The sequence below is a fragment of the Notamacropus eugenii genome, chromosome 1 (assembly GCF_028372415.1).
Source record: "Notamacropus eugenii isolate mMacEug1 chromosome 1, mMacEug1.pri_v2, whole genome shotgun sequence".
Classification (NCBI taxonomy): domain Eukaryota; kingdom Metazoa; phylum Chordata; class Mammalia; order Diprotodontia; family Macropodidae; genus Notamacropus; species Notamacropus eugenii.
This window is the reverse complement of record NC_092872.1, coordinates 288502395-288526053: the sequence shown is the minus strand read 5'-3', so window position 1 is coordinate 288526053 and position 23659 is coordinate 288502395. Positions and strand designations below refer to the sequence as shown.

General features: G+C 40.0%; 1 protein-coding gene and 1 long non-coding RNA gene across 2 annotated transcripts in view; one reads left to right on the top strand and one right to left on the bottom strand.

The window, feature by feature from the left end:
• TCERG1L (transcription elongation regulator 1 like) overlaps window positions 1-23659 on the top strand; it is a 361362-nt gene that overhangs the window by 323746 nt on the left and 13957 nt on the right. Inside the window, exon 10 of the mRNA XM_072629100.1 lies at window positions 14922-15069. Within this exon, the coding sequence (XP_072485201.1) occupies window positions 14922-15069 (148 nt within the window). The remainder of the gene's footprint in view (window positions 1-14921; window positions 15070-23659) is intronic.
• Window positions 1038-23084, bottom strand: LOC140517649 (uncharacterized). The gene is made up of 3 exons (XR_011971687.1): window positions 22778-23084; window positions 3094-3241; window positions 1038-1563 (listed from the first exon to the last, which is right to left on the bottom strand). It is a non-coding gene; the product is annotated as an uncharacterized lncRNA (long non-coding RNA).

The window sequence follows — 23659 nt, the reverse complement described above, 5'->3', positions numbered from 1 at the left end:
AGGATGAGATGAGATGAGTTTGGGATGAAATAATAAATTCTAAGAGGTGGAGGATAGAGGAGGGGGTACATTCTGGTTATGGGGGACAAGAACAGCAAAGTCACAGGAATGAGATATGGAAGATCACGTCAGGGGAAAGAAGACTGAATTGTTTAGAATAGAGAGTACAGGAAAGGGAAGAGGGTACAGCAGATGTGGGAAGAAAGGTTGGGGCCACACTGGGAGGGGAGGAAAAGGTCTAACAAAGGCATTTATAAGTCTAGGGACACGGGCTAGATCCATGATTCTTGGATATAGGGAGTTTCCAGAGGAGGATACATCCTCTCCTGATTCAAGTAGGTCTCTCTATACCTTAGTTTTCAAGAGCATTGAGAGAATAAATGACTGGTCCAAGGTCACATAGCTAGAGGCAGCTCAGTGATACAGTGGTTAGAGCACTAAGCCTGGATTCAGGAATATCAAGAATCAAATGCAGCCTCAGACACCTACTAGCTGTGTGATCCTGTAGAAGTCATTTAAACTGTTTGTTTGCCTCAGTTTCCTCAAGTGTAAAGTAAAGTTCATAATTGTGTGTACCTCCCAGGGTTATTATGAGCATCAACTGAAATAATTGTAAAGCATTTAGCACAGTGAGTGTTCAAATCCTTGTTTCATTCCTAAAGAGAAGAAAGAAAGAAAGAAAGGAAGGAAGGAAGGAAGGAAGGAAGGAAGGAAGGAAGGAAGGAAGGAAGGAAGGAAGGAAGGAAGGAAGGAGGGAGGGAGGGAGGGAGGGAGGGAGGGGAGGAAGGAAGGAAGGAAGGAAGGAAGGAAGGAAGGAAGGAAGGAAGGAAGGAAGGAAGGAAGGAAGGAAGGAAGAAAGAAAGATAACAAGGGAGGGATGGAGGAAGGAGAAAAGAAATAGAAGACTTTTTTTTTTTAAAGAGAGAATTGTGCTAAACCCAGGGGTTGGGAGATACAAATCTAGAGTGAGACAGCCCCTGTTCTCCAGGAGTTGACATTCTAATGAGAGAAGATCACACACAAATGTTCCCGAAGAAGGCATCTTTTGGAGCCATTGAACTCTCAGCAAGATTGTGTGTGGATTTGTCAGAGGACCAGGGTCTTCTCAGTTCCAAGCTCAGCTTTCCATACAATACCCTGCTGCCTCATAAGGATTAAGATTTGGTCACACTTGTAGGGAGCAGTCACTGGAGGATATTACATACGGAAGTGAAATGAGTTGACCTGCATTTTAACAATCATAATGTCAAAGGACTTAATAAGGGGAAGCTAACATCTCCTCTCCCCAAACCCCAACCTTGATATCCCACTTAAGGAAAATAAAGGACACAATGTACTCTTTGTGATGTTATGTATTAAACTGTTTTGTTTTTTTTTTGTAATTTATGATATATGTTGTGTTGTTGTTGTTATTACTTTAAATCTGTCTCCTCTTCAAGGCCAGCTCCTGAGTCGTGCTGTGTCTTCCTTTGTTTTTGTCTTGGTCTCATCCAAATCTTTCCAGGGTGGATTAATTGGAAATGCCCACTGCCCAGACTAGCCATTGTTCCATCAGTAGCTCAGCTACAAAAGGCAGAGCAGAGGGGAAAGGGCTGTTGTTCCAGAAAAGAAGAGAAGGTTCCACACATAGGGGAGGAGAATCTGAGACTGAATGGGATCCCTGAGGATGGACAGCTGCCTTATGAGACAGAGAAGAGGAGACTAGGTGACCTCAAGTTTTAGGATTTAGAAGGAATGCCTAGTACTGAGTAATATGAGGGCCCATATTTTATACAAACTCTAGGATTTTCACTGTTTATTTACTGAAATTGAACCAAGATAGGGAGGCCACAGCATTGTGAAGGGCAAAGGCAACTTTGAATCAGAATGTTCTTTGGATTTCTGCTTTGTGATCTTTGCTCAGTTGTTTTGTGGTATTTATTTCCATTTCCATTTGGCCACCATTTTTTTCTCTTAAACATGTCACTACTGGATTGAAGAGCTAAGGTCTGAGGTTCGAAAGTCCCCTAACCCCAAAGCATAAATGTCAGAAGGGCTATGTCACCTGTGCTGCTCAAAGAAATAAACAATATGATAAAAATAGATATAAATCAAGGCACCATTGGGTAGAGGCTTCTAGAATTCAAGGTTTAGTTTGGAAAAGGACCCTGAAGACACCCCTGAAACCAGTTATTACAGCTTTTATTACTGAATTATTCCTCTAATGCTTATGTTCTGGTGTTGAAAAAATGGGAGGATCTTGTAGACAAGAAAAATCAATCTCACATGAAATATCCTTCGGGAGGAGGCCCCAAAAAGCAATTATGTCAATTGTGCTGTGAACCTTCTGACCCCTCATATAGGTCAGATCCAGACTTGAATTCTCTTTCATTGACCCTTAGAATAGAACGGGATGTGTTATTTATTGTGAATTGTATGTTTCCAATATGTCTTTGTTACTTTAGACCCTAAGGTGACTCAGGAGACAGAAGCTTTGCCACTTGTATAGAAGGAGTAGCTTTGCAATCTCTGTGCTGTGCTTATAGACCTCACAGATATTAATGAGCATAGTTCATACAACCTGGCTGGGTAAGTCCATCCAAGCACCATCTCCAAGATGGTCAAGGACATTCTGAGGCTCGATGTTTGGCTGTTAAGGGAAATAGAGTTTTCCTGAGACCATAGCCCACATCTAGTGAAGTCCAACAAGAACATCAAATGAGTATGACTTAGGTATTATAGGGACATAGGATTTTGAGCTGGAAGGGACCTCAGGCATTGTCTGGTCTTCAGATGTGCAGATTGTATTCAGATAGAGAAGGCCGGTAGTTTGCCTAAATCACTCAATTCACACATTGCAAAGGAAGGGCATCATTCTCCTATCCAATAAAACAAACAGGTCGCTCCCCTTTCCCTTTCAGCAATGGAGACAAATTGCTTTTGCCTGGACAGTGTCAAGCTTGATGCTCTAGAGACTCAGAATTGCTGGATCATGTTTACAAAGGCAGACCTATGGTCCGACTCTGGATTGCCATCAGGCTTGGAGATCTATAGATTTTTTTGTATGTCTTTTCTTCTTGTAACTTCTGAAGAATTGAATGTTATGTCACATACCTGATGTCCTACCATGCAGGGTGATGGTGATCAATTCTGGGCTGCTTGCAGAAAGAGAAGCTAAGCTCTGTCCAATCAAAGCTTCCACAGGATCCCACAGAGAAGTGGGATTTTCTAGGCACAGCTGGAAATGCTAGCCCAAACCAACCTGAAAAAGCATAAAAAGAGCTGAAGAGGGAATTTGTTATTTTCAGCAAACTGATCTACTCTCAGAGCCTAAAGAAATGCATAGAGAGCAGAAAGCTTCCATCTTTGTTCCTGTAGAGACACAGAGATGTGTGCCCCGATAACCCAGGATTTAACCTCTCTACTAGCATGAATGAGTCATTTGAGATCTTAGGGAATTTTGAACCAATGATGTCTATGGAACTCACTGAGCTTACATTGCACATTTCATAAAGTTCGAAACTAGCCCAGAGATGGGGAGCCCTTTGGTTAAGGTGGCAAGTAGTTTGTAGGTACTAAAAAAGAAATGAGTAGTCATAATTCAGAAGGGAAGAAGGGGAGGGAACACGTTTATTAAGCACCTACTATTTGCCAGACCCTGTGCTGAGTACGTCTCAGTTGACCTTATTTGATCAACTCACATGAACAAAAGTATGTGAAGCATATCTGAGTGAGGAGAGTCTGCACCTGGTCCAAGACACAAGTTTAATAGAGAAGTCAATAGGTCCCATGATATGGTCCCACAGAAGAATATTATGACTTTGAAGTGAGGACCATGAACATCACAATAGAAAACAAGATATGAAACTCATGCTGTGACACTGAAGGTAAATGAAGAAAGAAATCCATAGGAAAGAATGTGATCTCCCCAGGGAAGGTTGGAATCAGTCCATTTATCATAATATGGGACAGTCATGACATTCTCTAGAGACATAGTGGATCTTGTATGGTTGTAGAAAGCACCCTAGGCATGGATAGGCCCATCAAAGCACTCCACATGGATGACTTATGTCTTGTGATGGGTAACCTGGGCCATTCTTATTCTACTGATGTCCCTGTAATGCTTCAAGATTGCCAGTCCATGGAGAGGCTACATTTAGGATTAGGAGAGTCACATCACCTCTCAGATCATGAGTGACTTAATTTTTAAAATGAGCCTAATGTTATATGTGTGCATGATTTCCAGAGCAGGGGTGGTGGGTGGTGAGGAGCATGGTTTTCAAATCTTGAAATTTTTGAAAAATCTGAATTGGTGGTGGGGCCATCACTGTTCACTCCTCTTATCTTTATAGCTGATCAAATTAAGAAAGAAATAGTAAGCTGAATAGAGCACTTATTAAGTGCTTAATTGTGTTCTAAGTACTTCCCCTCAAGGAGTTTCCATTCTAATATCAGTAAACGGATATGAAAAGGAGGATTGAAGAGTGGGTCAGGAAGTGATACAGAGAATCTTGGGCTGTGCTGAGACAGAGGGACAATGGCTACTCTAGTGCTTCCTTTAATGGAAGATCAGGGATTGAATCATCAATCAGAGTCTAATATTCATTGGTACAGAGGCTGAGAAGTAGTCCAGGAGTCAAGTGCTGAGCTGAGCTGAGAGCTGTGGGACAAGATGCCCTGTTTACATTTTTTGTGTTTGGTAGTCACGAAACCATTGCGATGTGGATCTAGTGACTGAGGTTTGCTGGGGAATGGAAGGATCAGAAACAAAGGGAAAACTCATCCCTCTCATATTCACATGGAATCCCCATTTTAACATAGCTAACAAGAGGCTGTTTCCTCTCTTTTTGAAGACCTCCAAGGAGGGTTATTCTGTTTTTCTTCTTGAAATTTATTAATTTACTTGCTTTTAGTTTTCAACAATTATTTCCATAAGTTCCAAATTTTCTCTTTCTCCCTCCCCAAGATGGCATGCAATCTTATATGGGTTTTACACATGCATTCCTATTAAACACATTTTCACATTTGTTATGTTGCATAGACTAACTAAAATGAATGGGAGAAACCATGAGAAAAACAAATATAATAAATGGGGCCAGCATGGCCCCATTCCAAAAAGTTCTGCCTCTGCCTCTGTTTCATTCTGTGTTCCAACTCTATAGCTCTTTCTCTGGATGTGGATGACATTTTGCATCATGAGTCCTTTGGGAATGTTTGAGGTCCTTGCATTGCTATGAAGGGCTAAGTCTATCAAAAGCATTTTTTTCTTTCTTCTCCTCCTCCTTCTCTTTCTTCTTCTTCTTCTTCTTCTTCTTCTTCTTCTTCTTCTTCTTCTTCTCCTTCTTCTTCTCCTTCTTCTCCTTCATCTATAGGTTGTTTTGTGAATCTCTATGGATCTACATAAGTCTCTTTAAATGAGACCCACTTTTCTTCTGCATTGTGATTGTTTCCTTTGTGTCTTCAGAAATTCATTCTTGAGAATCACCCATCGAAAACCGCTTGCTGAGACAGATGGAATTTGGTGATGGCTCTAATTGCAGAAGAAGTTTCATCCATTTGTTTCAAAAGCAAATGCCTAAATCAGCCTCTCTTCAACTCCCACATTGCCACTCCAGTTCTGGACTCTCAGAAGGAGCATAGCCAATCCAATAATTTTTTCTAATAACAACCCATTCAATACTGAACCCAGCTCCTTTGACCCCAGTGAGTCTATTCTGATCCATGCAAAACAAGTCCAGTTTCTTCAACCTATCCACAACCTGTGTTACTTAAGCAAATTCATAAACCATGCTGGTTACTCTCTTCTGGACAAGTCTCCAACCTGCAAATGTCCTTCTGAAATGGTGGTCACCAGAAATGAACACAATATTCCAGACGAGGTCTTTGAGGGCAGAGGATAATGTGTCAGCATGGCTACATTCCAAGAAGTTCCACCTCTGTTTCTGGAACCCTAAATTTCATTACTTTTTTCACTTTGTTTTTGATTCTGGGTTGTAATGCTGAATTACTTTGATTTTACAGTTTACTGAAATTCTTAAGATTTTTTTCAGAAATACTACTATCTAACCACTTCTCCCACATTTTGCACTTTTGAAGTTATTATGTTGTACTCAAAATTAATGCTTTAAATTTCTCCCCATTGGTTCCATCCCATTAGATTCAGTCCAATGTTCTAGCCTGGCAAAAGTCTTTTAGGTCCTGCCTTTCAGCTTGGTGTCACTTAAAAATTTAATGAGAATACCATCTATGACCTTATGGAATCCACTAATAAAAATGTAAAATAGTCCAAAGTCAAGTAAAGATTCTGGGTTATGGCCCTGAAGCCATCTTCTTATACTGGTATTCAACCATTAACCACAACTGTTTGAGTCTGACCATCTAACCACCTGGTTGTATTAATATCAAATCCCTATCTCTCCATCTTTTCCACTAAAGGAGCATGAGGTATTTTGGCAAAAGCTTTATTAAAATTCTGGGTCAATGATATCCACAGCATTTTCCTCATCTACTAGTTTAGTTATCTTGTCCAAAAATAAAATGAACTTAGGCTGTGATGGCTTGTTTTTGATAAGGCCCTGCTGGCCATCTGTTATCTCTGTTTCTTTTCCCTGATGATCACCATAGTTCTAGAATTTCCTTCAACCTCCATTCTAGATCCTGAACAGGAACTGAAATCAAGTCAATTACACTATGATTTGCAGACTCTGATCTCTTCTCTATCTCTCTGTCTCTTTGTCTCTCTGTCTCTGTCTGTCTGTCTGTCTCTGTCTCCATCTCCCTCTGTCTCTCTCTCTCTCTCTTTCTCTCTGTCTCTGTTTCTGTCTGTCTCTCTGTCACTCTCTTTTCTAAATTAGGGTATTTACCTTTCTCTAATCTGGTGGCACTGCTCCCTGTGCACACGATCTTTTAAAAATTCTTGACTTTAAGTGCTGTTATTGTTTAGCTGTTCATTTGTATCTTACTTTTCATGACTACATTGGCCATAGTACAGCAGGACCTTTTATCCTCTACTCTCTCTAGAAGTCTATGCAAGCTCAAGTTCATTGTTTACATGACACTATCTACCCATCTCCTACCCTGTTGTCCCCTTTTCCTCTTGCCTTTAATCTTCCCCTATATCTGGGTCTTTTCCAATGCACCCTGTCTTCTCATTATATGGCCAAATTATCTAAGCTTCAGCTTCAGTATTTGATCTTCCACTGAATAGCCTGAATTAATTTATTGATGTATTGCCTGATTTGATCTCCCTGCTGATTGGGGGACTCTCAAAAGTCATCTCCAGCCACACAGTTCAAAAGCATTGATTCTGTAGTACTCAGCTATCCTTACTGTTAAACTCTGACAGTCATACATTGCTACTGGAAAAACCATAGCTTTAATGACATGGACATTTGATGGCAAGGTGATGTCTCTGCCTTTTATTCTGCTGTTCAGATTTGCAGAGCTTTCTTTCCAGGAAGACAATGTTTTTTAATTTCACTGATGTAGTTGCCATCTGCATTGATCTTTGAGCCCAAGAATATAAACCCTGACCCAGGTTCCATTTCATCTTCCTGTGTTTGTCAGGAAGTGGTGGGGTCAGTTGCAAGATCTTAGGTTAGTTTTTGTTTGTTTGTTTTTGTTTTTTGTTTCTTTGATGTTAAGTTCAAAGTCAGCTTTTACACTTTCTTCTTTCACCCTCATCAAGACTTGACTAATATGAAAATATGTTTTTAATGACTGAACATTCATAATCTTTATAAAATTGCTTGCTGTCTCTGGAAGGGGATAGGGGAGAGAGAGAATTTAGAATTCAAAATTTAAAAAATAGAATGTTAAAAATTGTTTTTATGTGAGACTGGAAAAAAATGTAAAAAAAAATCCTTGACTTTATTTTAACAAGCATATGTCCTGTCAATTCTTTCTTCTTTCAGTCTTTCCCTTCTTCTTAAAAGTCATTCATCTCTGCCATACAGTTTTAGTCCACCTGGGCCAGCAAGGCACTTTCTTTCTCTTCTCAAACATCATACATGTCCTATCATTTCCCATGCAAAGTCCATTCTCCTCATCAGAGAAAAATCAAATCAAATTCAAACTTGAACCCCCACCCTGACTTCTCTTTTTCTCAGCTGTCATTGGTCCATCTACCCCAAGCCAAAACTCCTCTCTCTTCTGTGTTTTGGCTTTTTCTCTTTCTGTGGCTCTTTTTCAAAATCAGGCCTGGCTTCCTTCAGCCACTTCTGAACTTTAACTCTTCTGGCCCTTTTTGTAACAGGCGGCTTCATCCTTCTGTTCCTTCTCTATGGCCTTCTCTAGCTTTTATCTTCTCTATTTTTACCTCAGGTTGTCTGTTGAGTTTGCTCTCCATTCAAGTTAGTCTCTTCAGATGAGACCCATTTTTCTTCCTCATAGTTATTGGTACCCTTTGTGTCTGCAGCATTTCATTCTTGATCATCTCTTATTCCTTCCTGGCTCATTTCCCTGCAGTTTAGTCCATTGTGTCCTGCCCATCTGTCCTCTGCATCCTTTGAAAGCAAATCTTCCAGCAAGTGGAAGCTGAGCTCAGATTTCTTCTTCTCTGTCACACATACTCGAGAACTACTTTGAGAGAGGGAAGCTCCTCCCCTGGGACTGCCCTATACCAAAACCCATGCGTGGGCCATTCCCTGTCCAATCTCTCTGATCTTAAAAGAGAGGAGAGAATGGTCACTTCTCCCCAACATTCCCATAATCACTATGCCTATTGCCAGGTCTTTATACTTGCTGAGAATATATATCATTTGGCTTTATTGGCTAATCCATATTTTGAAATATGAAATGATTACCATACTTTTGGCAGAAAAAGTGCTCTAGTCAGTTCTAGGGAGCTGAAATCTCCCAAAGAATGGAGACAGAAGGACAGAGCAAGAGAGACACACAGACAGAGACAAAGAAAGAATGACAGAGAGAGAGGCAGATAGATACAAAGAAAGACTCAAACAGCAACAGAAACAGAGAAAAGAAGAGGAGGAGGAGAGGGGAAGGAAGAAAAAGAGGATGAAGGAAAGGAAAAAGAAGGAAGAAAGGAAGGAAGGAATGGAGGGAGCGGAAAGGGGAAAGTGAAGGAAAGGAGGGAGGAAGAAAAAAAGAGAAAAGAAAGAAAAGAAAAAATAGTTTCACTGAAACGCTCTGTTTCTGGCCTTTTCCTTCTCCCTAGTTCTAATTGAACTAATATTAGCAATTTGGAAGCTGCCCAATTCTTTGCAAGAAATGTTTTGTTGAATATGCTATAAAAAGATATCACTGGTGAATTTTTAAAATGTTCCTATTAGTCTTCATTCCATACTGCACCAATGCACGGCTTTGTTTCCACACTTTTTTGTAATAAATTTTCATTAGTTAAAAATAGAAATCTTAATTATGCCCTTTGGAACATGACATAAATGAAACTATACCTGTAGTTTTCCTTCTCAAGATTTCATGTGAGTGTGAGGCAGAGCATGTGAGTCAGTCTCCTGAAAGGGTTGATGGCAGAAAAGGACGTCCTTCTGGTCTGAGCCAACGTGTTCTTCCTTTAATCTAGAATATTTTATAAACAGCAACATGGCTCCATGTGACAGACTAGGTGAGTGAGAAGTCCTTGAAGAGGGAGTATGGGGCTGATTTGGTTTTCACTCGGCAGGGCCTGCTATGATTAGCAGTCATCTGGATGATTAAGCAGATCCCAGGAGACCTGAGGCCCACTGACAGCCAGGGTGACTGGTGCTGGCTACATTTCCTTTGTTGGTTCCCAGTTTCCCTTCTTTGGGCCTTCCTTTTCTCCTTTTTAAAATGAAGGGATATTTGAAGAAGTCTTTAGTTTCCTCCTTTCTTTGCACAGATAGGGACTGAGTATGGAAAGCCTTGTAGACTGTCAGGATTCATTGGGGCACTGTTGGATTTGTTTGAAAAACTCCTTTTTTTATACTGTGTGTGTGTATGTGTGTGTGTGTTTAAAGTTTTGTGGGTATTTTTGCTAACCAAATATTACCCTCTAGGGAGGGCAAAAATATATATTTAATTTATTATGAAAACCTACTCACACATATGTGTATGTACATTATATACATCATGCATACAACATGTATGTACATATATTTATGTATATGTGTGTTTATGGATGCACATATGTGCATGTATTCTGCCTGGCCCCAAAGTTCCCAAAAGCAGTGAAGGAAAGATGCTAACAATCCAAATAAGTCTGAGTATAAGAAAGATTTTTGGGGTGGGGATTGATTTGTAACAAATAAAATTGGTCAGCAATAGAATGGGCCAACTTATAAGATGCCATGTCTACCACCCCCAAACCTGGCCCCAACACCCAGCTATTGTAGATCTTTTAGGAAAGCTTGGGTGACCACTCATTAGCTGCATAGTAGGAGCAGGTCTGAATGGGTATGAAGCTTGGACTCGAGAAGACCTGGGTTCATTTCCTTCTCCTGACACATATGTTTGTGACCCAGGACAAACCTCTCAGCCTTTCTGAACCTCCATAGTCTCTTCTAGATGATGAAGGGTTTGGATAGAGGATGATAGTGACCTGATTGTTTATAAATCATTGCCAGACTCAGGGGCCCCTCTGGCTCTGGAATTCATTGACTCTGTAGTTTGTGTTTCAGACTTTCACTTCTGTGTGAAGCCATTTGGTGGTTCATGTTCCATTTCCATCTTGGCAGTCCTGAAGTAACCTAGCCCTGACCCAGACTGTAGACCTTGATTCCATGGTTCTGCCATTCTGAGATTCATTATTATCACCTTGTAAACAACATTCAGTTAAATAAAGAACTGAACCAAGGAAATTCTATTTGACTGGTAACTATACTCATAGCCTTCTCCCTTTGTTACATTATTTCTAGAATTCCTAAAATTTACCAGAAATTAACTTTACAGCATAAAAGTCTCCTTGTTATCATATGATCATAGGTTCAGCTTTTTCTTTTAAGTCAATTCAATCTAATAATAAATTAACATTAGCTTTGGCCTTCCCCTTTTAGTGGTCATCTTAACTGAATAATGGAATGTGGAATTTATTTTTAAGTTTGCTTAAAATAAGCATCTTTATTTTTAGAGTGGATAACATTAAATATAAAACAGGAGGGGAAGTTCATAGCCGATGGTATAATGTATGTGGACAATGGCAATGGTAAGTCAGAGCAATGGAGCTTCCCTGGAGGCTTGAGGACCAGGGACCAATGACTTCTGCTTTCTTGGAAGGACCTCAGCACACAGAGCGTGCTCAACAAAAGCTGCTGACTGACTCAGCTTATCTCAGTCTGTTCTGGGAATATTAGAACATCTGTATCACAATAACATGCCATTGTTTATGCCTTTTCTGTTCATTTATAGCCTGTAGGGGGACCAGCAACTTTAGAGACAGAAGTCCTGTGACTCCTGTGCATCCACTGAGGCATGGCTATCTCTGGGGAGAGGAGAGGCTTTATTGGTATTGGTTGTTAAGGTTTTTTTCAGGTCTCTCTTCAGATTTAATATTATCCATGACAGATCCCATTACTTTCACAACTTTCTCCTGTCCATTAAATCTTTCCATAGAACAGAGTCCACACAGAGCAGTCACTTATGAACCCTTGACTTTCCTCTTTCTATCAAGAAGGCCTTGATCTTCCCTGGACAATGATACTCATTCAATAGACAGGGAAATAAAATGCTCCTTGGAGCTCATTTAGAGGAAACTTGAGTCCATGAACAAAAACTCAGAGTTGAATTCTGAGCTTTTAGTTCCAAATCAGGGAGGAGTAAATGGGAAATCCTTCCTCTCCACCAACTTGTTACTCCTTGTCAAATGTGGCTGACCTGGGCGGAACATATGTTACCATCACTCCTGGGTCCTCATATTATAACCACCCAATGCTTTCGGTAAATGAATCTCAAAGCAGTTGTTAAACAACTGCTGCATAATAAGCCCTGTGCTAAGTGTTGGGAATTGAAGAAAAAAGAAAAGGAATCCCATTTACTTCAGAAGTTTAAAGAAATGAGACAACATGGAACATAAACAGTTTCAATAAAATGCATTTGGAATGAAAATAAGTTTGAGGGGAGAGGGAACGTGTAGCTAGGAGAAAAGGACAGAAAAGTACCAATGGAGAAGGGAGCACCTGGGCCAGACCTTGAAGGAAGATGTAGATTCCAAGAAGTGGAGGTGATGGAAAAGAGCATTCCAGGCCTGGGGGGCAGGTGGTACAAAAACACATAGGTGGAAGATGGAGCATCCTCTGGGCAGTGCTGCCAGAACTGTTGGATGATTAAGGACAAGAAGGGGATGACCATGTAAGAAGACTTACAGAGTTAAATTGTACCTGGCTGTAAAAAGCTTTAAATACCAACCAGAGTTTGTATTTGATCCTTGTGGCAATAGGGAGCCCTCAGAATTTGTAATGTTTTGTACCACCATGACATGAGACCTATGCTTTAAGACAGTCACTCTGACAGTTTAATGGGGAATAGATTGAACTGGGGAGGGACTTGAGGCAGGCAATCCAATTATGAAGCTATTGCATTAACTTGGATGAGAAATGATTCCTAAAGGAGGTGTGTGTGTGTGTGTGTGTGTCTGTGTGTGTGTATGTGTGTGTGTGTGTGTGTGTGTGTGTGTGTAGAGGAGGGGTAGTGGTGAGTCATATTATGAGAAAGAATTAACAATATTTGTCAGGTGATTGAGTATAAGTGAAGAATCAAGGTGGTAATCCCCAGCAATTAACAGGATGGTAGTGTATTTAAAGAGGCATGAAAGGTTGGAAAGGGGGCAATTTTGGGATCAAAACAAAGATAAGTTCCATTTCAGACATGTTGAATTTGAGGTTTCTTTTGGATTTGCATTTGAAATGTCCAGTGGTCAGTTGGAGATGCCTGACTGCTGCTCACGAGAGAGGCTAGTTTGACTCAGTCGATCTGAGTCATCAGCACACAGTGGATACTTGAACCATGGCAGCTTATGCCATCAAGGAAAATAGCAGAAAGAGAAAAGAAGAAGGGTGAAGTCTTGGGGGATGGGTGTACTTAGTTGGTAGGCATGACTTGAAAGATGAATCAGTAAAGGTGACTGAAAAGGAGCAATCAAGAGAGAAAAGAACCAGGAAGAGTAAGATCTTGAAAATCAGGGAGGAGAAAGTATGGAGAAGGAATGGGAGGTCAACAGTTTCAAATCCTGGGTAGAGGTGAAAAACAATGAGGATTGTGAAAGTGGCTCTAAGATATGGTGATGAGAATCTTGTTGGTAACTTAGGAAGGGACAATTTCAGCTGAGGTTGAAAGCCAGATGGCAAGGTACAAAGAAAAGAGTGACAGGAGAGGAACATGGAATACTAAGAACAGAGAGTTTTTTCAAGGAATCTGGCTGAGAAGGGAGGAGAGATATAGGGTGAGAGTTCAAGAAGATATTAGGAATTAAGAAAGACTTTTCAAGCATGAGAGAAACTTGGATGTATTTGGCAGCAGCCAGGATGGAACTAGCAGTATGAGCTCAAGGCAGAGAAGATTAGACTGAGGGCAATGTGCTAGAAAAGGTAGGAAGGAAGGGGGCCAAAGAACAAAGAGCAAAGAGAGGATGTGACTCTGAGAAGTAGTAGGACTACCTACCTCTTCACCAGAGCCTTAAAGAAATCAGGCAATGGTGGTGACTGATGCCAGAGTATGTATGGTGAAGATAAGAGAAGATGGGGGAGTTCTGAAAGGAAAGGCTCATTGTTTTTCATAGCAAATACGAAAAGATATACTCAGTGAAGGGATATGGGCAAGGGGCATTGTTCAGGGCATAACCAAAGGAAAACAAAAAGTGGAGATGGGTATTATGAACAGTGTATTAAGGAAAACATCATCAGTGAAAGGTCATCTTGCCTCATTGAAGGCCCAGATGACATTATTGAATATACATTTAATAACAACATGGATGTAGGATTTATTTTTCAGTCTTGCTCAGCAAACTATGAATAGATGAGGCAAATCATTAAAGTTTCCCTGGATTGGGGTATGGTAAGTAAAGAGCAGTGAGAGGAAAAGAGAATCATGGATTTGAGCATAGGGAGAGTGAAAAGCTGTTTCACAAGCAGATAGTGCAAACTTCAATGGGCTGGTCAAGTTATTTGAATGCCAAATATACATTTGCTGAAAAGACTCTTTTTAGTTTTTTCGATGAACCTACACAAGGCAAGGACTCACATGGAGGTCAGAAGAAATGCTAAAAGGACACTCTCAAAGTCTCTCTGAAGATTGTTAGAATCAATTATAAGATGGGAGACATGGCAGGACTGTCCAGAGTGCCATGCTTGCATCAAAGAAGATGCTGCACTCTATGAACAAAACAGAATTGCAGTACATCAAAGGAAATGTGAGATGAACAAATTTAGATCTATCTCCACTCCAAATGTCCATATGAACTATTTGTGCCCAACCTGGGGCAGAGTTTTCTGAGCTTGTATTAGTCTGATTAGCCACAATTGAACACATTGTACCTTAACCCACTATAGAGATGTCATTTTGATCCTCTTTGAATATGAAGGAAAACAACTGGTCACTGAGTGGGTGAATTTGAACAGACTGGGTAGTGAAGAGAGTGAAGTCAGAGGTACTGTTATGGCCTTAAGGGTGGAGGAAATGGAACTCATGATGAAGATAAAGAACAAGCTTGAGAGGAGTGAGGCAGAGGGAGTTATAGGAGACTATGAACATACATTGGAATTTCGAGATTCTTGATAAGGGATGTGTCAATGCCCTTGAGATTGCGGTTACCTCTTAGTGCAGCTGAGGAAGAATTATCAGACTTAAGAAATCAACCACTGGATAATTGTATGTTTACTTTAAAAAAAATACAAAATTTTTAAAAATCCATTTTAAAGGGTATTGTAATAGGTCACTCCTTCACCCATCGTAAACTCAATAATTTCTGTCCTGAATCTGGACAATTAAGCTGTACATTTCTTATGTCTTTAAAGACTTGAAGGTTCTCAGAGCATGGAGCTAGAGAAGATTAAAAGGGAAGATCGAGCCCAGAACACTCCTCTACCTCTTCCTCCACATCAGATCCTACTTCCTTTGGAAGAGCGAGCTACCCACTTCCGAGATATGCTTCTGGAAAGAGGGGTAAGTTAGTTTTGCCTCAGTGGAAGATTAATAAGTGTTATGATGTATCTCTCTTCTGGAAGTTTCTAATGGAATGCTTCCTCTGGTATTCCTGGAATTGGTTTTCCTTTTTCAGCAAATATGTATTAGGTACATTAAAGAAGCAGAATACTAGACCACAGTCCCTAGAGATCTGGCCTCAGATTCTGCCTCTGACACTCAATAGTTATGTGACAGAAGATATGTTCATCCACTGCTCTTTAGTTACTGTCAAATATTTGCATAGTTTATTTGTGGAGAAGAGGTTAGCCATGTTCTACTGGCCAGGGGAAAAGAACCTGGAGTAATGAAATTAAGTTTGAAAGAGACTCATTTAAGCTTTAAGTCAGAAAAAGGTTCCACCAGTTAGATTGATCTTCAAGTGGGATGGACTACCTGATGGGTCATGTCCTCATGCCCCACCCCCACTAAGGAAATCAAAGCCAAGACCAGATATCCGTTGATCAGATTTAGCTTGACCTATATGGTTTCTGGGGTCCCTTCAACCCTGAAACTGTATTTCTATGACATTTATTTGAGCCTCAGTTTTCACATCTTGAAAATGGTGATGATAGTTACAAGATTATGGACAGGATGACTCTACTTGTTCCTGGATGTACACTGATGAAAAAGAAAGCATACATTTCTGTTAAAGACTTTGTGGTGTGAAGGAGAGAAATGTTGCAGACACACACATATGAATCATAAAATGAGTAAAGTGAAGGGGGCAAGAGGGGTGCAGATGGGGTACAACAAGAAATCTAAGAGGGAGATAATACCATGGGTTATGCAGGTGAGAGTGATCATCCTCATGGGTAGAAGGGGACACCTGAATGTTTTAGAATTTTTGTGGGATAGAAGTTTGTTACTTTGACATAGGTTGGGGAAGTTAGCCATGCATATGCAATGGTGCAGGGAAGGGCAGGAGATTGAGACACAAACAGCCATCAAGTCATGTTGTGTTTATCCTACCTAGTTTGCTCACTTCTAACATGGATACTGTATGCTGTTGTGGTGGTTTTGGCCAGAACAAAAATTTTGTCAGTTAGGAAGTACTCTATCAAAAAAGGAGTAACTCCATATCCCATGTGAAATAATGAACCTCCCATTCAGAGGACAGGGCTCTCCTTCTGAATCTGCAGAGAAGACACATAGACTCTGGGAATCAGCATAGTGGCCAAGAATTATGGTGTTATGTCCATATTCTGCTGTGACAAGTTTTGTGATCTAGACGAAGTCTCCTCTCCTGGTGCAATTTCTTCACCTTTAAAATCAATAGGATGGACAAGATCATTTTTGAGGAGCTTTCTAATTCTAGTAATCATAAATCTGGAAGGACCTACATGCATGTGTACATGCACACAATGCAAATATATATACAGATATGTGTGTGTACGTATACGTATACATAAATATTTCTCTATCTTCAGATTTGTAAGTGTGAGTAACTACATGTGCAGATGCATTTTATGAGATGTCAAAGGGTCTGATATGCCCAGGGTCTCTAAATTATTTAGGTCAGAACTCCTGTAGAGGATGAGCACTCATTAAGAAGCAGAAGGCCAGTTTAGATGTGCCGTATGCCAAGAGTATGTCCCCATCACTTTTTTCACCCTAGTGCTCTGAACCTGAGCACGGGGCTTCATTCACATTAAGTCTCTTTCAAGTGGTTGCTGAATTGGATTTTATCTTTTATTTTCCCTGGGAATTTGTAGAGATAAAGATACTGATTTAAACAAAATGAGGTAGTGTTTTGTGATTTGGCAAATTTAGAACTATATTTTCACTTTAGAGAGGGAAGACAAAAGCTCCCTTTTCCTCAAACGTTTTGCCAATGCCTCTGATTTCCTAAGTTGCCTTTTGGGCACAAAAACAGCTCAGACACTCTTTCTGCCCAGCTGGATTTCTTCACCAAAATGAAAAGGGACACAGAAGGTGATCATGGAAACATGCATGTGGCTTGAATTATAATGAGCACTTTAAATAGCTCAGAGAAATATAGCAAACAATGCCCTCTGGCTTGTGAACCACTGCACCACAGACTTTCCCCATTGGCTCCCTCCTGAGATTGGGAAAGATGGGGAATGGAGGAGAGAAGAGTATTGTTGAGAGGAGCAAGGTAGCTGCTGCTTGATGGCTATCCATTCATCTGGACACACAATAGAAATTCAGGACTAGGCAGAAGGCAAAGGGGAAGGGGGATTCCTCTCAAGGCACTCTGAATAAAAGATCTGATTGTAATGAGTAGGTTTGTGGATCTTTGTATGATGCTTATGTATGCCCTTTTTCTTATAGGCAATGGGGAGCATCAGGAGGATTTTGAGAAAGAGAGAGATGAGCTTGGGATATGATTCCAGAAGTAGCATGCAGGATGGATTGCAGAGGGAATCAGTTGTAGAGAGATTTTTTAGTAACGTGAAAATAGATGAGTGTCTGCAAAAAGGCAGATTGAATGGAAGTGGAAAAGAAGGGATATTTTGTGAGGCAGATTCAACAGATCAGGTGAAACAACTGATTAGGTAATTGGTTATTATAGAGAGAGAAGAAAGTGAAAAATACTCAAGGAGGATTAAATCCAATGAATAAGGATGCTGAAAAAAAAATGAACTCCAGCTCCTGCTCCCAGTTTTGGAGACCTGATACAAGTGAGACACAACTTAATTTTCTAAACTTAGTTTCTTCTTCTTCCCCTCCATACTCTACACTTGAGCCAAAACGGATTGTGCTCTGTCTCCATCCCTTATCTTTCCATGATCTCCCTCATGCTTTTGCTCAGAAAGTCTCCCACACCTCCCCAAATGCCTTCCTTTCCCTACTCCATCACATCACATCTGCTGATGTCCCCACTCATGTTCCCTTCACAACAAAAGCTTCCTTGATCTTTGCAGTTTACTTTTATCTGTCTCCAGATCCCTACTCCATCTCTTACCTCTCTCAGTGCTCTGAGTCCAAACCAACCAAGTTTAGTCCCTGTTCTATGGGATATTGCTATGAGAGAGGTTGATCTCCAAAGACTTTGCTTTCTCAGAATTAATAGCGCTAGTTCCTTCAAGAGATATTCACTCTCCTCCTCTTTTCTTTGCTGCAATACATGAACATATTTATGTACAAGCCATTTTTCTCAAGCAGCTTCCAGAAAATACAGTTCTGACCTGTGTCTCATTCTGATTCCCAGGGCTCTACTTAATAATTCTTTGATTAGTGAATTGTTATTAATCATCATCACCATCATCATCATTTCATAAAAGTTGAGAATTAGAAAATAATAAAGAAAAAACAATCAAAATAGCTCCTGCTACCTAGGACCTTCAGATGTACATGCATTTTCTTTATGTGATCCTTAAAGAAATGCTTTGAGGGAGTGGATGCATATATGTGTATGGACATGTGCATATACATATGTATATGTGTCTCTATATCTGTGTGTGTATTTGTGTGTTTTCTTTAACACAATTACAAGAGCATAAATATTTAGCTCAAACTGATCTTAGAGGTCACTCGACCAAACCTTTATAAATACAAATGAGGAAACTGATGATTAGAGAGATTCATTGACTTGCCTAATGTCACATGGGTACTGGGTACCAAAGCCAATATTCCAATTAATATCCACTCACTCTAAATCCAGTCCTCTTTTCTCTGTTCCACAGTGCCTTTCAAATTACAGGAGAGTGACAAGACATGCATGTGGATAACATAGTACGGCCAAATACAAAGGGACTTTAAGGTCTTATAGAATCATAAAATCATAAAACATCGATCTCTGAAGAGAGATTGGTCATATAGTTAAACCCATAAGAGACATTAGATTCCATGTAACATACCTCTTAGTTGGTTACCCAAAGGCTGCCTGGGTATATAAAGACTTTTAATGAAGAAGAACCCAGTCCTACCAAAGTAACACATTTCATGACTGAAATTTCTAATCAATTCGCCTTTATAAAGATATATTAAGCATTTACTTTATGCCAAGAACTGTACTAATTACTGAGCATACAAGTAACAAAAAGGAAGAAAGTCCATGTCCTTGCAGAGCAAAGGGCAGATGAAGGGGTGGGATGATACCAGGGTGGTCCTGGTATAGAAGCAGGAGCCACTGCTGGCAAATAGAGAGTTACTTGGAAAGTTCTGCACCCTCTATAAAACAAGACTTGGGGGTAGTTTAATGCTCTGCCTTGAAGTCATAGGGCATGAGCTGTGAAGGGGTTGGAAACCAAAAGCTTAGTTCATCTCCATGATGTTGAGATTTCAGGCAATTGGCTTCTCAGTTCCCTCAAGTGAGGCAGGATGTTCATATCCATGAAGCCAAGGGGAGTCACTGATGGAAAATAGAGAGTTAATCATTAGGAAACATTTTTTCCTCCTTTGAATCTACATTTGTCTTTAAAAAAAAAAACAAAAAACATTTCTTCCCACTGATCCAAGTCTTCCCTCTAACCCTCAGAAGCAAAGCCTAGTCTTTCTTCCTGTTAATGGCCATTGAAAGATCTGAAAGCAGCCATCATGCACTTTCAAAGTCATTCTTTTCAGAGATGAACAAGCACAATTCTTTCAAATGACCCCTGATCATCATACACTGATTTCAATATGTCCATCAGCATTATATTATTTGTAAAATTCTTAAAGATATCCTCTGTTTCATTATTCAAGGAACTCCTACTATCTCAGAACTCAACCCAGATCCCTTGTTACCAAGCAGAAGGCCTCCTTTGGAGTTGATAGGGAACTATTAATGATTTTCTTTGGAGGTAGTTATAAGTCTATTTCCTTGTGCCATTCTCTTGACCTCATCTCCACATGTTTTCCACAGAAATAGTATGAACCATTTTATCAGATTTTTTTTTGTAGTAGTTTCGATTCCCCTGCTCTGGGAGTTTAATAATCCTGACCAAAGAAAGGAAGGAAGGGAAAAATAAAAATGAAAGGAAATATATTCATTTCCAATGATACACTCTTGATGAAGATGTGCAGAGTTTTAGTAATCATTCCATCATTTCTAGATAGTTGCTAATGACCTCTCTAACGATATAGAATTTTGTCAGAAATTAAAATCAAATTTTCTAGCTGCTTCTTTGTAGACTCAAGACATATGTTCTTCTTCAGTCATATCCTAACACTTTCTTGTTTCCCATGATCTTTCAAGGGTCCCTGAAAGCAGCTTAGTAACTCCACCTACCAGTTCCCTCCTTCCTAATAACACTCATTCAGTAATTTAATGTGTGTTCTCTTTTTTCTCCATTAAACATCTCTGCTCCTAGCTCATTGTTAAACACAGAGTAGGTACAAATTAAATAATTAATGATTCACTGATATAGCAAAGACATAATTCTTTGTACTCTGAAAAATCCAGCTCTTTCCTGAGAATTCATCTGTGGAGAAATGAGGCCATTGTTTTTTTCTTCCACTGTTTTCCTTCTGTAAACAACACAATGGAACATGTTTTATAATCCAATTCAATTGAATTCAATTGCATTTTTTCCCCTCCAGTTTCCAAAGAACAGAATTTCCCCCTTGCTTTGGAAATCAGTCAGTGTAGATAGCCTCTCACTTTAAATCATGGTGCTTTTATTGACGTCTGGATTGGAATGCATGAGTTTATCAATCAATTTTAACCAAGTGTGCATTCCTGATGGAACAGATACTGCGGAGCAGCAGAATTCTAAATTTCAGAATACATTCCTGTAACCTGCTTCTGACTGCCTAATTCACCTGGGGCCATGACCCATCTCCTGTAAGACATAATAGTGTTATTAACATTTGAAGAATGTAAGTGAAATTTCATTTAACTTTATTAATGCCTGAGCTCTCCTGCTCTTTATGTTGGAAGCGAACCCCAAATACCAATAGAGTATTATATTAATGTAAATTTGGTATTAGCTCTGCTTGAAAGACCTGTCTTATTGAAAAGAGCCAGCTGGCTAAATTTCTAGCATTTTGTGAATGTTTCTGTGATTCCTTGGTTGGGAGATTTTTCGTAATGATGATCCCAGTAGCTCCAGTTTGATGGAAGTTGGAAGTTGCATTTCATGATGGCATTCCAACATGGGAGTGAATACAAATGCCATGGAAATGCAAATCACTGCTCCCTTCCGCCCCCACCCAACAACCCATTATCTAGTCATTGTCATTCATCTTGTGAGCAGGTGAATGTTAGCAGATAAGGGCTTGTTGGTTGTCTTTTGTATCCATTCTCACGTTGGAATGCCAAGATGAAATGCAACACCTGATACCATCATTGGTAGTCTTTTTACTGATCAAAGTTTTGTTTCTGTTTTTAACTTTAAGAGTTAATTGCTTTTGCTTTGCTGTTGCTTCATTATAAATTGTCATCTTGTTCTTGATTCACTCTGAATTAGATGGTATGAATTTTCACAGGTTTCCCAGAAACCATCTCTTTCATAATTTATTATGTCACAATTGCATTCTATTAAATTCTTCTGCCATACCTGGTTCAACCATTCCCTGATTTACGTGTATGTGGTGGGGGGCGGGGAAAGAGGACAGGGCGATTTTACAGCTGTCAACTTAAGATGTCATTCCAATCCTTTGTCCTCATTATCCATTACCAGTCATTGATAAATCACTTGGGTGATTAGCATTCCTCTTTAATTTAGTTAATTCATGTTAGCTATTATACAGGGTTATTTATTTACAATATATGATAAGAACAGAAGTCCATACATTTCCCATCAACACTCAAAGCCACATTATCTGTTCTACCAATGTGATTTAGCTCAAACTTAAAGCTGTTAAAACAAAACATTCACCACATCAAGTTCACTTCCAGATGTGTCACAGCTGATGGACAGCCACTCCTTTGCTCATAGGAACCAGAGTTTTGGCTGTGAGGCTAACCCACTTCCAGGTTGGGGCTTGGATGCTCCTTGGGGCTGTGTTCTTAGATTGGGCTCAGCTGGACACCATCCCTGGCATGGACTCCAGCTTCTGAATCTCTGATTCTCCTCCTCGGGATCTTTCGGCCTAGACCTCTCCATCTCCAAGAACAGCATGACCGTGTGCTTATGGCTTCTTGCCAACCCTACCAGGAAGAGTAGGTTTCTGGCACTGATTCCTTCTCCCCATCCAGAGTATTACTCTTAATTTTACCTCCTCAAGTCATATTCATCAAGATATTATCCGCATTTTACAGATGATTAAAATGAGAATGAGAGAGATTCAGTGACCTACCAAGAGTTACACAGCCAGTTACTGTCTGAGGCAGGATTCAAACTCAGGACTTCCTGACTTCAAGGCCAATCAGTTGATTATCTACGTTGCTGTCAAAATGCCACCTTTGCCCTCTGCAAGATCCTGTCCATGTTTTGGGTTCTCTCCATTTGTGTCACTTAATGTTTAATTCTGTGTCCACGGGTAGCAACATAACAATAGTGTACATTTATCAAGCCCTTTAAGGTTTGCAAAAGACTCTATAAATATTATATTGTCATTTAATTCTCACAGTCAGTCTAGGAGGTAAGTGCTGTTAATTATCACCATTTTATACATGAAGAAACTGAGGCTGAAAGTGGTTCATTGACTTACCCAGGGTCACACAGCTTGTCAACATCAGAGAAGATATTTAAAGTGTGATCTTCTTTAATCCATCTCCAATAGTCTATCTATTCTGGCAATTCACTGACCAGATCTAGACAATCCAAACCAATCAAATGGGAATAATAGCAACACCTACCTGTTGGGGCTTAGCACAGGGCCTGGCTTTCTGGGAAATCCTTGAAGAAATTCCTTAAGACCAAAGTCCCATATGTATGGCTATGACAGCATTTCTGACCTGACCACATTGAATACACTTTTGGAACTAATCTCCTTATAGCAGTTAGTTTTTCAGTTAGTTTTTGATCCTGCTTGTCAGAAACCCAGATCTCCCAGGGTACAGGTGCAGTGAGAATGTCCGAAGGGGATGGGGGCCCTTCTTCCTTCCCTCCCCATCAGCTTCACAGAATCCTGGCCTTCCTTCAAAATCCAGCCCAGGAGACCAAGCCCTTATTATTTCTCTCAGTTATTGACTCTCTCATTCTTTTGAAATGGCCTTCTATTGTCTTTTTTCTACTTTGAATTTCTTAATCTATGTGCTAAATCTCTCTCAAAGAATGTAAACTACTAAAGCAGTGATGGGGAACATGCAGCCTCATGTGACTAGGTCATATGTGACCCTCTAGATCCTCAAGAGCAGCCCTTTGACTGAATCCAAATTTCATAAAACAAATTCCCTTAATAAAAGAATTTGTTCTGTAAAACCTGAACTCAGTCAAAACACTGTACCAGAGCACTTAGAAGGCCACACATGGACTCGAGGCTGCAGGTTCCTCACCCATATATTAAAAGGAAGGGCTTGGTCCCGTGTTGGAAACTTGGTGCCACACTCAATGTCTGGTGCATGAAAAATGCTTCTAACTTCTCATTCAGTTGCATCAGATGATTAATATACCAATAAAGATGTTCTCATCAGAATTCTCCTTGTAGTTGGTGAAGGGTCAGATAATTCCCACCTCACCCAAATTCTAGAAGTGCTTGGGAGCCCCATTGCCTTCTGGCAGACTTGCTGAAGAATCAG